Raw genomic sequence first — 16,061 nt, 5'->3', positions numbered from 1 at the left:
TTTTTATGCTTATTTATATTTGGATATTTGTATATAACATACACACAAACAAAGAACACTTTACACCAAATTCAATGTTGGAATTGGTATTATATTATCATTTGTTCTTTTAGACTTTTTGTATACATGATAAAATTGAAAATAGAAATTGGGAATTTGCCAAATAGACACAATTCGAATAAAGAGTAAAAGAAAACCAGCCAACCAATGGGTCTTTTGCACATCGAGAAAATCTTGAACCCGGACTTCCGCTGGCCCTTATAAAATTGTGTACTAGCTCAGTGAAACTGGACGTCTTAATAAACTCCAAAACATATGAACTGAAATCTAAATTGTTGCAACACTAACAAAGGTCAGATGCTCATGACTTGGGACAGGTGCAAGATGCGGCAGTGTTAAGCATACTTTGCGAGATCTCAGATATGTCTAGCAAATGTAGATTTAACAAACACAAAGCGTATGAAAGGATAATTAGTTATCAAAGGTACCAGGATTATAATTGAGTACGCCATACGCGCGTTTCCTAGAATAGATGCCTTTATCGTACATGTACGTTTGTTTTTCATTTTAAATCAAAATCGAACACATGAAACATTCATCTTTTTTGGTAAATATTTCGCAAGAATTAGACAAAATTGGCCACTTAGATTATGACATGCACTGCAACCATTTAACGGTCTGGATTAATCAGTTAACAATAAAGTTTACAATGTTTTCGCTATGTTGTACCAGAAAACAAGATCTTTGAATATGGTAGTTTACTAGTTTTTGCCATTAAAAAATAATTTTGACAATATGAAACTATGAACAGATTTTGTAATATATGCCAGAAATGGGCTTGCTAATTGCTATAAACCATGACAATGTTTTGGTATAAAGCGGAAATAAAGCTTCCATAAAGACTCACTGTTGATACGAACAAAATATACTCATAACCAGATCATCTGGACTTAAGCATATTCATAATCACACCCGAATACGGAAGAGTAGTATATATCGGTATATCAGGGCATTGATCTGTAAATCATGAAATATGTTCAGACTTCTATTATGTCTTTGTTACATTAAGTAGCGCACATACATTTTTCTGCATTCACTATCCTATGTTCGTCCGTCTTATATTATTCATTTTTGTTACTTTTTAACATTGTTTGTTGTCCTATTGGTAAAACACATAATCGCTTATTGATTGACGTATGTTGTATCTATCTGGTCATACACATTTGATGATTGTGGTGTCATGAGATTCTGATAGGTGGATACATTTTCCATGTTAACATGCTGAACATCGTCATATTGTTGCTGCTCATGACTACCAAAATAAAAAAATCTGTTTTTATAAATATTGTCTACATAAAATTGAAGTAATCGAACTATATTTGATGAGTACTCGTTTATGAAATTGTACATATTTGTTATGATGTTAGTAGTATATACATCTTTATAACATAACTACTGACTACGTTATTTTTTCTCTGTTTTTTAATTAGCTAAAGGCAAAATTTAAAATTCGTTTGTTAAACATTAACATCAACGCGAGAAAAGTCATGAGATGTCTGTAGGTGTATCAGCAATTGTATCTATCAGGGTGATAACTTCAAACGACTTTGATAAACACGAAATACAAATAATACGAGAAATAACATTTTTTACTTTGAAAGTTATACTTACATGTAGTTTTATAATAAACGCATCATAGATACAAGGATTGAAATTTTGTATTCGCACCAGACGTGCGTTATAAAAGACTTTCAAGTTTTGATTGTTGACATGCATAATAAGAAGGCAGAAATGTACAACCAACAGCTTAGTGACGAAACAGTTCCTGTTCATTACTTGGAGTTCACTTACGATGTAATGGTATAATATTCAACATTCTGGTCGTTTCTTGTGCAACCTCTGAAAACGTTTTTTTTTCATTTTTAAATGGTAGTTCGTAAGCAAATTTTGAATTAAAATTTGTTGAAATATTATGTCTTATTATACGAAAATCAACATAAATCCCTCCTGTTAGAATTAATTACAATTTGTTATGCCACAAGATTATGATGAGAAGAACAAAACTCGTATCATGCCAACAACTTGTTTGAGTGAACCAATATTAATCAAAGAAATTCCATCTATATAATCGTTGACAACAGTATTGTACCTGTGAAACATTTTAATAAGTCTTTCTAATTGTTTTGTAAGCTGTTGGGTTATTAACGACATTTTTGTGTTTTTGTATAGAATATTATCATGAAAGATAAGATGGGATACTCTACCGAAGGAGTATGTGACAAAAAAGAAGAATCAAATTTTACATTTATATTAAGTTCATACCTCTGTGTATCAACTGCGTTATTTTCTTTTCCTGCAAAAACGATTACAAAAAAATAATATAAACATATATAGAAAGTAGACTTTTTTCTTTTCTCAATTAAAAATTATATATATTCTGAGGAGAAACTGTTTTGAGAAATTAAAATTATATATTCTTAGTCGATTAAAAACTAGTGTTCTTAACATGAAACCGTTGAAAGTAGGAAGGATTGATAAATGTTACACACAAATAACAAATCTGAATAAGGTAGAGCTGTGAATAACAACAAAAAAAAAAAAACTCAACGAAAAATTCAAAACAAATATAGACCTTTACCAAACGGCAGTTTCAAAGGCTCAAACGAATGTAAACAATTGTCACATACAGGCATTTTCTTATGTATTTTTACCTGATTGAAAATGTATATTTAAGATTTACGTCTGACTCAACGAATTGTTATGGTTCTTTTGAAAAAATGTCAACTTACCAGGACTCATTATTTTGACTGTTAACTGATTAGTTTGTGGTCATACTTTTAAATTTTGTGTGGTAAGCGGGAACCATGCAACATGAAACCAACGTCTTTGGTTTGATGCGTCTATGGTTATTCTTTTGGTCATTTATAAAACCGTATTGAAAATGTTTGTCTTCTTTTCAATTCTAAATCTTATGTAGGTACTTCCATTCACTATTACCAATAGTCGTTTGCATGTTTTGCTTGTCATGAGTCCTGATTGTTTGTTTTAAAGTTTAATACCCGTATTATTTCGTACATTTAGTACAAACATTACTTTTCGATATATGTGTTTTAGGTCTAATACCACCAAATTATGGTACGTCACATCCGGTTGTATACGAAAATAGGTCGAAAAGAAATATTGCCTTGAATTTGACAGTTGTAGGTAATTAATCCTACATTTTATTGCAGTAAATCATTTCTGTTTCATACACATATGTCTTGGGTTTTCCAGAGCACCCTTATTCTTTTTATTTAGGGTTTCTATAGAATATTTTGTAAACTTGAGGTTACATGGTTACTTATAAAGCTTGTACACAGGTTAAATAGGGGAGAAATTTGGTTAGTTAACTTCCAGTGATGGTTATTTTGTTATATGCAATGAAATGTTATGTGAATTGTTTTTTATAGTGCTGGGCAGGATAACACTTTACTCATACCAAGTACTTCTTTATTTGAAACAGATAAATTCTGCACGATTTTTTGCAAAGTGCAAATTTAAAAAAGACTAAAAGGTGAAAACCATTTTCGATTGACATCTTTTTAAAACATACATTCAATGAAGATATTCTATTTCATACCTTGTTTTTTCTGTAGTTGTCGTTTTCTCTGAACAATAAAAGACACCGCGACTGTCATCAGAACTCCTAACAGAATGCCTCCAATAAAAACACCAACCTGTGTGGGTAAACTACTATCGGATTCCATTGTCTTTGCTGAGACTGAATAAAAACAAGGATGATTGATATCACGGAAAATTTCGTACATTTCTTCTTCTGAATTCAAATTATTATTTTAGGTACTAGTATATTATTTAACGACAAATCATTATGGTAGATCGAAAATTTCTATGTTTATTTTATTTAACTGCTATTGGTCTTGTATATTCAAATACTGACTGTCCATGACAATCACCATGCTCATGGCATCAAATAAAAACATTGAAGAAATAACATAAGCATAATCATCCACACTCATCCAAGACTTACTCACTATATTTTTGATACATGAAACAATAACACATGGGACCGATTAATAAATTAGTCTCAGAAACATATACTCTTTAACAGGTCGAGAACTCTAGATTTCTTTACGTCAAAATATATTTGCATAGTAATTTCCCAAACACAAGGCCAATACGGCCTTGAAAAACTGACCAATCGACTCAATGAGCTACAATGCATTGTGGGCTACTACAAGTTTACTACAACCGGAAAACGCGTGGAATTAGTGGAAGAACTGTCAACTAGTGTCTGGGACTCTCAAAATATATGTTTCCGTTCTGCGAATGTGATTATTGTAAAATATATAACATAGTCTTCAATTTACATGCTCAGATTAAAAAAAGTATTGTTTACGGGCTTCACTATTCGACTTTCTTTTTCACCTTGTTAAAGTTGTTGAAATAATTTTACGACCTGAAACAGTGAAATTTTAGATGAAATGACCACTGTCCACTATGAAATTTTTTGAGCTCTTTTAAACCTGTATAATGTCATTCCAAAATCAGTTCTGCCTAGAAAAACACAAAAACTTTCATTGAAACACTTCTTTCTGTACTGGATGTGAAATTTTTTATCCGGACCCGAACTGAAAGTAAGAACATCATAATATTCGTTATGCTAAAAATAAGTGTTATGAAAGCCGCAGGGCTGATCCAGCCATTTTAAAAAGGGGGTCTTAACCCAGGACAAAAAGGGGGGTGGTTCCAACTACATGTCCCCATTAAAAATGCATTGATCGTTCAAAAAAGGGGGGTCCAAACCCCGGACCCCCTCCCCTTTGGATCCCCTACTGAGCTTACTACAGTTTGTATAGCTCATCCATCGATAAAGTCCGTTTGTTGCTAATTTTATCACAAAATATACCTCAGAGGTCTTTTATCGTTCGGCTGCTGTCTTGTTGACGTATGTGAAATATCTTCGATATTTAAAGCCTTTGGATCACAGTGGGTGCCATATTACCTATTATTTTTATTCTAAAAAGTGCTTTGTATATAGAAATAAGTAGATGAGGTATGAGTGCCAAATGAGACATCTTTCCAAAAAAAAAGACATAATCTAGTAAAGAAAGCAGTCATAGGTTCAATGCCGAAAAGTACGCTATAAATGACCCAAAAATAACTTGTGTAAAACAATCAAAAAAAAAAAAAAGGTCCAATATAATATATAAAAGGAGGAGAAATCTATCTAATAAATAATATATAGGTTTGTATATATGTAGTTCAGTGGTTGTCGTTTGTTTATGTGTTACATATTTTTTGTTCATTCATTGTTTTATATAATTAAGGCCGTTAGTTTTCTCATTTGAATTGTTTTACATTGTCATATCGGGGCCTTTCATAGCTAATTATGCGGTATGAGCTTTGGTCATTGTTGAAGGCCGTACGGTGACCTACAAATGTTAATTTCTGTGTCATTTTGGTCTCTTGTGGACAGTTGTCCCATTGGCAAACATACCACATCTTCTTTTTTATATTAGATCCAACGCTGCAATTTTCACAAAACATAACAAATTTCCACCTCGTCGCATATACATATGAATAACATTATTACAGCGTATTTCCTACTGCATGTAGAGAAAAACTCTGGTTAGCTTCCTTGATTTGTTTGTATATTGTACAATCATATTAGGATAACAACCAATTAAATTCAAATATAAAATATACAAGTTAAACTATGCCAATATATATATTGTTTAAAGATGCCAATCTTATTTTCAAAGCTTGTATAAACAACTATACACACAAAGCAAGCAAGCCAACCAAAGTTGTACTTTGCAAGCATCAGGAAATCAGCTGATCAGCTGACCCGACCTGTTTAAACTCGACGTTGACAAATTAGCAACACTTTGTTTTGAATATAAACTCAGGTATTCTACGTCACACATGTAAAGCACAAACATATACATGTGCAGTATACTTTTGAACTTAGTAAACACGATAACATTATGAAGATATCTAAAGTGGCTACGCCTTTTGACATTTTTTTCTTTTGTAAAAATCGTTTGGCTTTGTTTCATAAAAAAAATTGCCGATAAAAAATCTTGGCTAAGGGAGAGAAAAGTTAACGAACATTAATCGGATTCCAACAAAACATTCTTTGAAACTAACATTATCAAGATTTACAACTCTTCATATACAGCATGATTGTACGTTCAGAGGACTTGTTGTTCAAATAACAATCGACTGTTCCATGTGAACCGACTATGCTTCTCTTTTTCTCGGCTTTTTTCATTTATGCAAAAGAGACTGACTTCATATATATGCTTTTTATGAAGAATAAAAAGACATTAGCATTATGTTAAATGATTGTAAGTTTGATGACTGTGTTGACGACATATATCCCGCTGAACATGAAATACAGGATGCGACTATTAAAGTTAAGTCACCTTATATCTTGACTTACATTCAGCAATTAACAACGAGTGTCTTTTGAGAAAAAACAATTACGACAGAAGAGATGATTGAAGCTTCGGAACTGTAAACTATGTAACATACACTTGCAGCGCTTACTCGTGCAGAGTATACATATAACAATTGATGCGATCTTTTAGAGAATGCATGGCCTACCATTATTTCCTTGATACATGTACAGGGTTGCTGTCCACAAGAAAAGTATTAAACCAAGAGTTGCGAATTGTAAAAATGAAATCATCTCTCCGAGAAACGAATAAAACGCCATCACAAGTAAGTTGACCGTTTTTGAATAGATGTTTCAATGATGACGACAGATATATTTTCCGAATGTTACCAACACAATTAGACTTGTCACTGTTTTTTTTAACTACATAACGGATGCCACTAGTGGAGCAGGATCTACCTGCCTTTTAGATTACCTGAAACAATCCTCACTTTTTGTTTGTTCGTGTTGATCAGTCTTTAGATTTATATGTTGAATTTTGTATAATTTTGTTTGTCGTTTGGTCGGTTCTGGTTTTGCCATGTCGTTGTAAGTTTATTGTCCACGTTTCATTCTGTATCCTTCGCCTCTCCTTTATGCAGATATCGCAATAGATTAGTAACCATTAGTTCGGTAATGGCATAAAAACAGATTTTATTTGATTGAAATTTGCTTTTTAAATTTTTCAAAATCATTTCAAATTAAGGACTATATCTGCCTCACGCTAAACTTTAGATTTCTTGTCTTATAATCTGAAGTTTTTTAATCACTAGCTTTGCAACATTTGTAAAATGTTTAGAACAAATTTTATTAAGTTATTAAGTGGGTTGACATTGAAAATTATATATGCATGAATTGAAATAACTGATGCAATATATTACAGTTAGAAAATATAAATGAATTGTTTGAAATAATTCTTAGAACTCTTCTTCAAAGCGTGATATCACTTTAACATACAATTGACCAATGAATTACAAAGATTCTCATAAGAGCTCAAATATCTCACTAGTTATATGTTAACTATTTGGTCTTAGTTTTTACTTTCATGTGTTTTATGTTTGTATATATTGTATTACTGACCATTATTACAGTGTACTGTGCGTATATGTCTATTGTATTTTTCGAGATAATTCAGAAAAACAATAAACTCTCAAAACGCGTCAATTAAGGTGGCTTCCGATACTAAGGAAGATAACAACGTTTTACTGATGTAAACTGGTTCCCTATTTTAATCTTAGGATATATCGCCTATATATTTGAGTTGCGGTTACAGATCTGTTGTCGTCTGGTGATAACGTGTATAAACAACTACAGCTGTTCGCCCGGAAGAGAAAGGTTTATCAAAAAGGATAAATTTATGCATTCTTTTAAAATGAAGAATATGAATAGTTTCAGGCCGACAGTTTACACAGTGATGATGATATGTGGATGTTTTACGGATATTGCGGACTGAAAACAACTATTTACAGACCTGTGTCTGTTTGTCGTTTGGCCTTCATCTTACTTCGACTGCGTCGTTGTGACTGGTACGGAGTATCAGGTCGTTCTGCTAACATGTCGGCTTGTATTGCCCCTTTTGATTCAATGTTGACGGGCGATGTGTGTGGTGGTGTGCGCAGTAGGTCTGGGTCGTTGATCGAAGTCGATCCTACTGCGCTTGCCTCTGTCTGTTGTGGAGGTGTAGTATACCAGGCGATGGCAGGACTTGTTGGGGTTGTAAGGACTGGTGAACTTATTCTTATTGACTACAACCCCAACTGGTTCCCCTTTGTACTTTGTTGATGTATGTACTTGACCGACTATGGTGTCTCTTTCCTCGGTTTGCGTGATGTGGTCTACGCTGGTGGTTTGTTGATATTCAGCAGCAGGTAAAACGGCCGTTTTGTTGGCCATCCACTGGATGTAACGGTTAGCGTTACGTCTTCTGGTAGATGGTGGCTTGTTCTTGCTTTTGAGGGCCGGCTCAGGTTTAATAGATGTAGTATCTGGTTCCTTGACCTTGATCCAAGTGATGCTGAACCGATACTTGGTCAAAACTGGTGGTGAATTTATATTCCGGCTCTTTTCCATCCAACGTCATTGTTACCAATAAGGCTTTCAGTTCATTAGGTAGTTCCATAATGTCGGTCCATGATGTGTACGATTCTAAGTTCAACTCACTATCTTAAATGATTCTCAATTTATAAGATGTATGGTTTCATGTCTTGTATAAATGAACCTGCCCTTGTCTTGGGTTTGTGTGGTTTGAGGGTAAAAAGCATTATTTTGAGGGAAAGTGCTGCCCAAATGTTTTATGAAGCTGGACTTTGAAATTTTCTCGAATTTTGATCCTGGAAGTTATATATAATTTTTGCAATGAACAGAAAGACATCTATGCTTTTTAGTTTTACATCCAAAAGGGGAGGATTATTTTGTAAATGATTATTTGGTAGCAATTTATCATAAATGAAATAAGTATTGAAAAAAGAAAACAAATACAGTCATGATGATTCATCAACAGAAATAATGTTTTACAAACTCAAAATATTAGTTGTCTTTATTTTATAACCAGAATTTTCATATTAATTCATCTTTTGCATGTTATCACAGACCAAGACTCAAGACGCGTCAATTAAGGTGGCTTCCGATACTTAGGACGATAACAACGTTTTACTGATGTAAAACTGGTTCCCTATTTTAATCTTAGGATATATCGCCTATATATTTGAGTTGCGGTTACAGGTCTGTTGTCGTCTGGTGATAACGTGTGTAAACAACTACAGCTGATATGATCGTCCGGAAAAGAAAGGTCTATCAAAAAAGGACAAATTCATGCGTTCTTTTAAAATGAAGAATATGAATAGTTTCAGGCCGAAAATTCACACAGTGATGATGATATGTGGATGTTTTACGAATATTGCAGACTGAAAAAAACTATTTGTAGACCTTTGTCTGTTTGTCGTTTGGCCTTCTTCTTACTCCGCATGCGTTGCTGTGGCTGGTACTGAGTATCAGGTCGTTCTGCTAACATGGCGGCATGTATTGCCTCTTTTGATTCAATGTTGACGGGCGATGTGTGTGGTGGTGTGCGCAGTAGGTCTGGTTCGCTGATCGAAGTCGATCCTACTGAGCTTGCCTCTGTTTGTTGTGGAGGTGTAGAATACCAGGCGATGGCAGGACTTGTTGGGATTGTAAGGACTGGTAACAATATCTTTATTGACTACAACCCCAACTGGTCCCCCTTTGTACTTTGTTGGTGTAAGTACTTGACCGACTATGGTGTCTCTTGCCTCGGTTTGCGTGATGCGGTCTACGCTGGTGGTTTATTGATATTCAGCAGCATGTACAACGGCCGTTTTGTTGGCCATCCACTGGGTGTAACGGATAGCGTTGCGTCTTCTGGTAGATGGTGGCTTTTTCTTGCTTTTCAGGGCCGGCTCAGGTTTAATAGATGTAGTATCTGGCTTCTTGACCTTGATCCAAGTGATGCTGAACCGATACTTGGTCAGAACTGGTGGTGAATTTATATTCCGGCTCTTTTCCATCCAACATCAATGTTACCAATAAGGCTTTCAGTTCATTAGGTAGTTCCATAATATCTGTCAATGATGTGTACGATTCTAAGTTCAACTCACTATCTTTAATGATTCTCAATTTATAAGGTGTATGGTGTCATGTCTTGTATAAATGAACCTGCTCTGGTCTGGGGTTTGTGTGGTTTGAGGGTAAAACACATTATTTGAGGGGAAGTGCTGCCCATTTTTTTATGAAGCTGGACTTTGAAATTTTCTGGAATTTTGACCCTGGAAGTTATATATCATTTTTGAAATGAACAGAAAGACATCTATGCTTTTTAGTTTTACATCCAGAAGGGGAGGATTATTTTGTAAATAGTTATTTGGTAGCAATCTATCATAAATGAAATTAGAATTCAAAAAAGAAAACAAATACAGTCATGATGATTCATCAACAGAAATAATGTTTTACAAACTCAGAATATTAGTTGTCTTTATTTTATAATCAGAATTTTCATATTAATTCATCTTTTGCATGTGATCATAGACCAAGTGGTCTGGTACCTTACAGATTTAGTCATTTAAAACACACCTAGAATGAGGTGTAGAATCTGAGTCTACTATAACACTGAAACTACTACATGTATAACTGTGTTATAGTAGTCTCAGGTAGAATGCAGGATAATGCATGAAAGCAAAAAAGAAGATGAGGAAGGGGCAACCACCCTCACTCCACATTATTGGAAATGTTTATGAGTCTGTTATCTATAAGAAAAAAGGCAAACATGAATTTACAATCATATTATATTAATTAAAAAAAAATAATTGTATATTTCAAATAAAATTATAATTTCAAGTCTAAATAGTTTATAGTTTATCTAATTAACCAATGCGCAGACTGACATTTCATATCATATTGTTCAGGAATGATACATGCAGGAATTGGTTCCACATATTTAAACAATTTCCTAAATGGATTGAATGTACTTTCTGTAAATTCATCAACCATATATAAAGAAAAAGACGAATTAATGAAACTGGAAAGAATATAGTAGCAGTTGCAAAATAATCCTGTATATTAATTCAGGAGAAGAAACACTTTTTAAACATGGTTAATATAATGAATAATTGGAAGGTAATTAAATCTTTAGTTTTAAATAATTTCAAAGTACTTTTTTGATAATTTTCCAAAGTAGTATGGCGTTCATTAACACTGAACTAGTATATATTTGGTTAGAGGCCAGCTGAAGGACGCCTCCGTGTGCGGGAATTTCTCGCTACATTGAAGACCTGTTAGTGACTTTCTGCTGTTGTCGTTTCTAATGTCGGGTTGTTGTCTCTTTGACATATTCCCCATTTCCATTCTCAATTTTATAAAGTATAATGAAGAATATAATCATAAAAATGACTTCACAGATCTTGGTAATCATTTCAAGTTAAGGGTCAATATTTCAAATCAATTTTGTGGTAAAGCAGTGTTATATACATGTATACACTTAAAGACTTTCATGTATAGATCATGACCGAATTTGTTTCAACAATAATATTAAACTAGAATAAGTTACATTTGTATTTAGTAAATAAAGTCTATATTTATGGATAATTTCATCAATTTTAATGTAATCAATTTGGTTTTGAAAGCCTTTATACATTATTATTACAAATTTCCTTGTTAACAGCCTGAGTTTCCAGTTAATTTTAAATGTAATATGTTTTAGCTATAGTATTTGAACACTGGATTATCATACTTTTATTCATATATTTGGTACTACTTTTTTCATTAGGTTGAAGCCAGTTTTGTTGCAGAATGGCAAATGTTTGGTACTGGTACAAATGTGGTAGGAACTATGAAAGTTATACAGGTAAATTTAAAGAATTTAGACTTTAACTTTATTAATAGAAAAGCAATTCCCAAATGTCAAGGTCAAAGTGAACATTGTAGATTCTAAACACCCATGTGAAAGCAACAGTCTTCTATGGTGACAGGATGCCATAAATGTACTTAGCAATGCTCTTGTTATTATATGGAATATAATTTTTTTTCAGTTTCAATGTGAGTGAATGTATAGCTGTATAATTAATCTATTAAAACAAAAAATGCACTTTTATCATTATTTTCATTATTTTGATTTTGAACAACCAAAGTTGATAACAAGTAATATAAAAGTCTCTCCATTATGAATATTATAATTATATTAATTTACTTATTTAATTTGTAATTTTTGTTATATTTCTCTTCAATTGTAGGTCTAATGGTCGTCCTTTAACAGCAGGTTATTAGCAGCAGTTATACAGAAAAATGAAGGATGGCTGTCAATGGTAAATACATACATTTTAGGATAATTACATGTAGTTACCTTTGAGAAGAAAAAAAACTTCAGGTTTCATTTGAGACTTTTTAATCTGATAATGGTGTTTTGCTGGCATAAAAATTTCTTTTTGGACAATATACTAAGAAGATTCAAATATAAACTGTAGGATCATGTAAACTTGTACACAGATGTCACTGACCTACATTTGCCACTTCACTGACTTTGGTTATGTTAAAAATTCAATTTCTTATATATCTCAGCAACTATAAGGTGTCAGATCATGCAAACTTATATACACAGATGACTCTCAGAGTCTCAGTTAGTAGCGCAGCTTTCAGGCTCAGGAAGTTCACAGTGATCAAAATATTACACAATTGATTTGTACTTTATTTTATTATTTAAATATAAAGTATATTATCAAGACTGCCACTGGTTCCTATGTGCCTCAATAAAGATAGCTATGTGATGTAGATTACTTAATATGTTTATCACAAACTTGATCACATGCTGTATATGTAAATTTATACCAAAAAGAACAGTTCAACTGTATTGATTTTAGGTAAATGGTCAAGGTCACAGCTATTAAATATATAAACCTTGAATTTGCATTGGACACTATATAATGCTCCCTTTATCATGTATATTGCCACTTATATGTCATTCCAAATTTAAACTGGTATATATTTATTTGGAAACGACTTGTTTCCAGTAACCCCGGCTTTGGTACTGGCTTTACAGTTCGAAATTGTTTTTAAATACCAGTTTAAATTACAGGGCTCCATTCATTCGGGATAGATATAAGTACGTAGCCACGTTCAATTATTTTACCTCATTTGATAAAACTTATTTTTCTAATCATTATTAGACTGCTATTCGTTTGGGAGGCTTAAATATGTAGTTTCTGTTGCAATTGTCCTACCGTTCTTAAATTTGAAATACTATACCAACTTAGATCGGTAAGAACATTTTTGAGTTTTTTGTTTGAGGACTGCCCTCAATGCAGTTATAACATCTAAACTGTCACAACCTTTAGAAATTTAGAGTTGTGCCAGTTAACATCGAAAATAACTATTTTCATTTGGCATATCTTTGTAATCTTTGCGCCGTGTTTGGAAATTTAAAAATTGTATCATCGTCTGTGGTGTTCGCTTAAATTGTATAAATTTCAAGATTTAGAAAACGTTTCTCAGTTTGAATATATTTACATGATTCATTTGACATCGTGCTATTATTGAAGAAGGATATCTGTTTTGCAGTTATTTAATGGTGATGTTGTACCCTTTTTGACTTGTTATATATTATATTTTGTAGTGTATAGAATCATATTACATGATCCATCGCCCTGTAAGATTGATCGTTGACTATTTATTCAGTCATTTTATATACATATATAAATATAAACAAGTTTAAATTGAAAACTACGTTCAAACCTATGACTGCGTTGGATAAAAGCCGCAATTTTTATACGTGTGCATGTAAAACAAATTTTGCTGTAGAAGGGTCTAAATACAGCACATACAACATTTTCCAAAAGACCAAAAAAGTGAAAAAGTATATTTAAACAAAACGCACTTGACTAACAGGTCGAACAACTGATGTTCTTTAACCCTGCTGACTGCCATTGACGATTGCCAAATAAAATTGATCACAAGATTTAACAAAATGGATCTTAATATAAATTTTATACTAAACAGAAAACAATAAACTTGTGGAAAAGATGTTATGCCACAAACATGAGGTGTCAATATTTTTTGTTACACCAGATCCGGATTTCGACAATAAGTGTCTCTTCAGTGATGTTAGGGATCGAAACGGTATTTGGAAAGCCATATAATTTACCCTCAATTTTAGTCAGACTCTTGAATATATACATATAGATCAATGTTAAGATTTTGATTTTCAAACAAGACGTCCTTTAAGAAATAGTAAGTTCACGCAGGTAGCAGCTGTCAGTGAATCAGACCTATTCCAGGGATGTAATATGTAAAGATGTGACATTTTAAATGAAACGAGCAAAATAACTGGTATTTTCCTGCTGTAGTGCCACTATTAGTAATATGATATATCTGACTGGGAGCAACCTGTACTATTCAATATTGAAGGATTGACAATTTTGACTGGGAACAAAGTGAACTCTAATTATGCTATGACTATCAATCAGTATTTTACTGAATCAGAGTAAACTATATACATATTTTTAGATATAACAATCTATATGTTTGCATAATTATTGAGGCATTCAAAATAAAAAAAGTTGAAAAACCTTTGAAAAAGCTATAATTTCATCATTTTTTGGTTATGTTACTACATTGTATGACAACTAAAAATATATAATGTATTATCATTATGCTTCATCAAACTTAAATCATTAATTGAGGACAGGGTGATAAAGTCTTGACATTTTTTTAATCCATTTACTTGCATGACTGTTATCTATGAATCGATAATTGAAAAAAAAAATACATGGTGATTTTCGCTAAATTCTGAGTAATTTATTTTGCTCATTTTAGACATAGTAATAGTAATATAAGCTGCATTACAGAAAATCAAAATATTTGTTTACATTTACACAGAAGCCATGTAGCTCTGAAATCATGGTATTTGATCTCGTTTAGTCCGGTGGGTAGTAACTCTAGCACATCAGAATTTTCCAACTTCATGTCCTGTTACCATGGTAACCATTGTTCATAGAAACAAAAAATTGCTTTCATTTGATTGTCTGGTGAAACTGTATTATTCTGTGTAAGTTTAACAAAGAATATGACAACATGTGTCACACTTTGTACACCGATTATGAAAGATATCACTGTGTCGGTATGGGTCAAAAAAACTTTCTCGGTCAAAAAATAGTCTGGTGACCCATAATTTTTTTCTTCATTTTTTTAAAGCTCATCGTTTTGACCATCTTATGTCAAATCAAAAAAAGATATTCATTGGACCATTGTTTTGAAAATTTAAGAAAAAGATTTGTGTTTATTTGTGTGGAGCAACGTTTATGAAATTGGAGCCAAATTTAATAAATATGAATAAAACTGCCATTATTTGTGTTTTCTTTACATTTTCAATAATAGTTTTGTAATTAATGAAAAACAAACCTTTCAAAACACTTTCAAAGGCTTGAAAAAAATTCAGAGTTTCTATATCAGGTATGTATTTATGCCTACACGTGACGTACCAACTTTGGTGACCGTTACCATGGAAACGAGTCTGGTGACATACTATTTTGAACTCAAAGGAGTAGGTCCGGTAAGGACCGATTTTGGCCTCAAATTTCAGGTTCATCTGACGAAAGATTTTGACCACTTTTTAAACACTTAAGTGTCTATTTTATTTGAATTAATTAGTTTATGTGAAAGATTTTAACAGATTTAGTCATTAAAAACGATCCGATTCAAGCTCAAATATGAAAAATCTACGTAATATGCCGAAAAATGTCACTTTTCAGATGGTTTTTGGTAAAAATGAAAGTGGCCGCATCCGTGTTCATCCTCAACCTTTATATATGTTATGTTATATTATGAAATACAACTTACATTTCAATATTAAGGATGAACACGAATGCGGCCACTTTCGTTTTACACGAAAACCGTCTAAAATTTAACTAAAATGCTAGAATTATGAGGATTTCAGTAATTTAGCATGACTTAATGGTGCTAGTACCGGATATATTTGCATTGTATTGTCAAAAACAGCCCATATTTATGTAGCAGAAGCATTCTACTGTCCAATAAATAACTAAAGGTTTACATTTTAACTATTTTGTAAAACTGCTATATTTTGGGGCCAAAAAGGGGTCTTACTGAACCTACTCCTTTC

General features: G+C 32.6%; 1 protein-coding gene across 1 annotated transcript in view; it reads right to left on the bottom strand.

Moving 5' to 3' along the window:
- Positions 1 to 6: 6 nt before the first annotated feature.
- The window catches only part of LOC143078868 (uncharacterized), a 48,713-nt gene continuing 32,658 nt past the window's right edge, over positions 7 to 16,061 (bottom strand). Inside the window, exons 8-10 of the mRNA XM_076254289.1 lie at positions 3,620 to 3,760; positions 2,323 to 2,353; positions 7 to 1,312 (exon numbers count right to left, since the gene is read on the bottom strand). Of these exons, the coding sequence (XP_076110404.1) occupies positions 1,183 to 1,312; positions 2,323 to 2,353; positions 3,620 to 3,760 (302 nt within the window). The 3' untranslated portion in view covers positions 7 to 1,182. The remainder of the gene's footprint in view (positions 1,313 to 2,322; positions 2,354 to 3,619; positions 3,761 to 16,061) is intronic.

Source organism: Mytilus galloprovincialis, chromosome 1 (assembly GCF_965363235.1).
Source record: "Mytilus galloprovincialis chromosome 1, xbMytGall1.hap1.1, whole genome shotgun sequence".
Classification (NCBI taxonomy): domain Eukaryota; kingdom Metazoa; phylum Mollusca; class Bivalvia; order Mytilida; family Mytilidae; genus Mytilus; species Mytilus galloprovincialis.
This window is presented reverse-complemented; position numbering and strand designations above follow the sequence as displayed.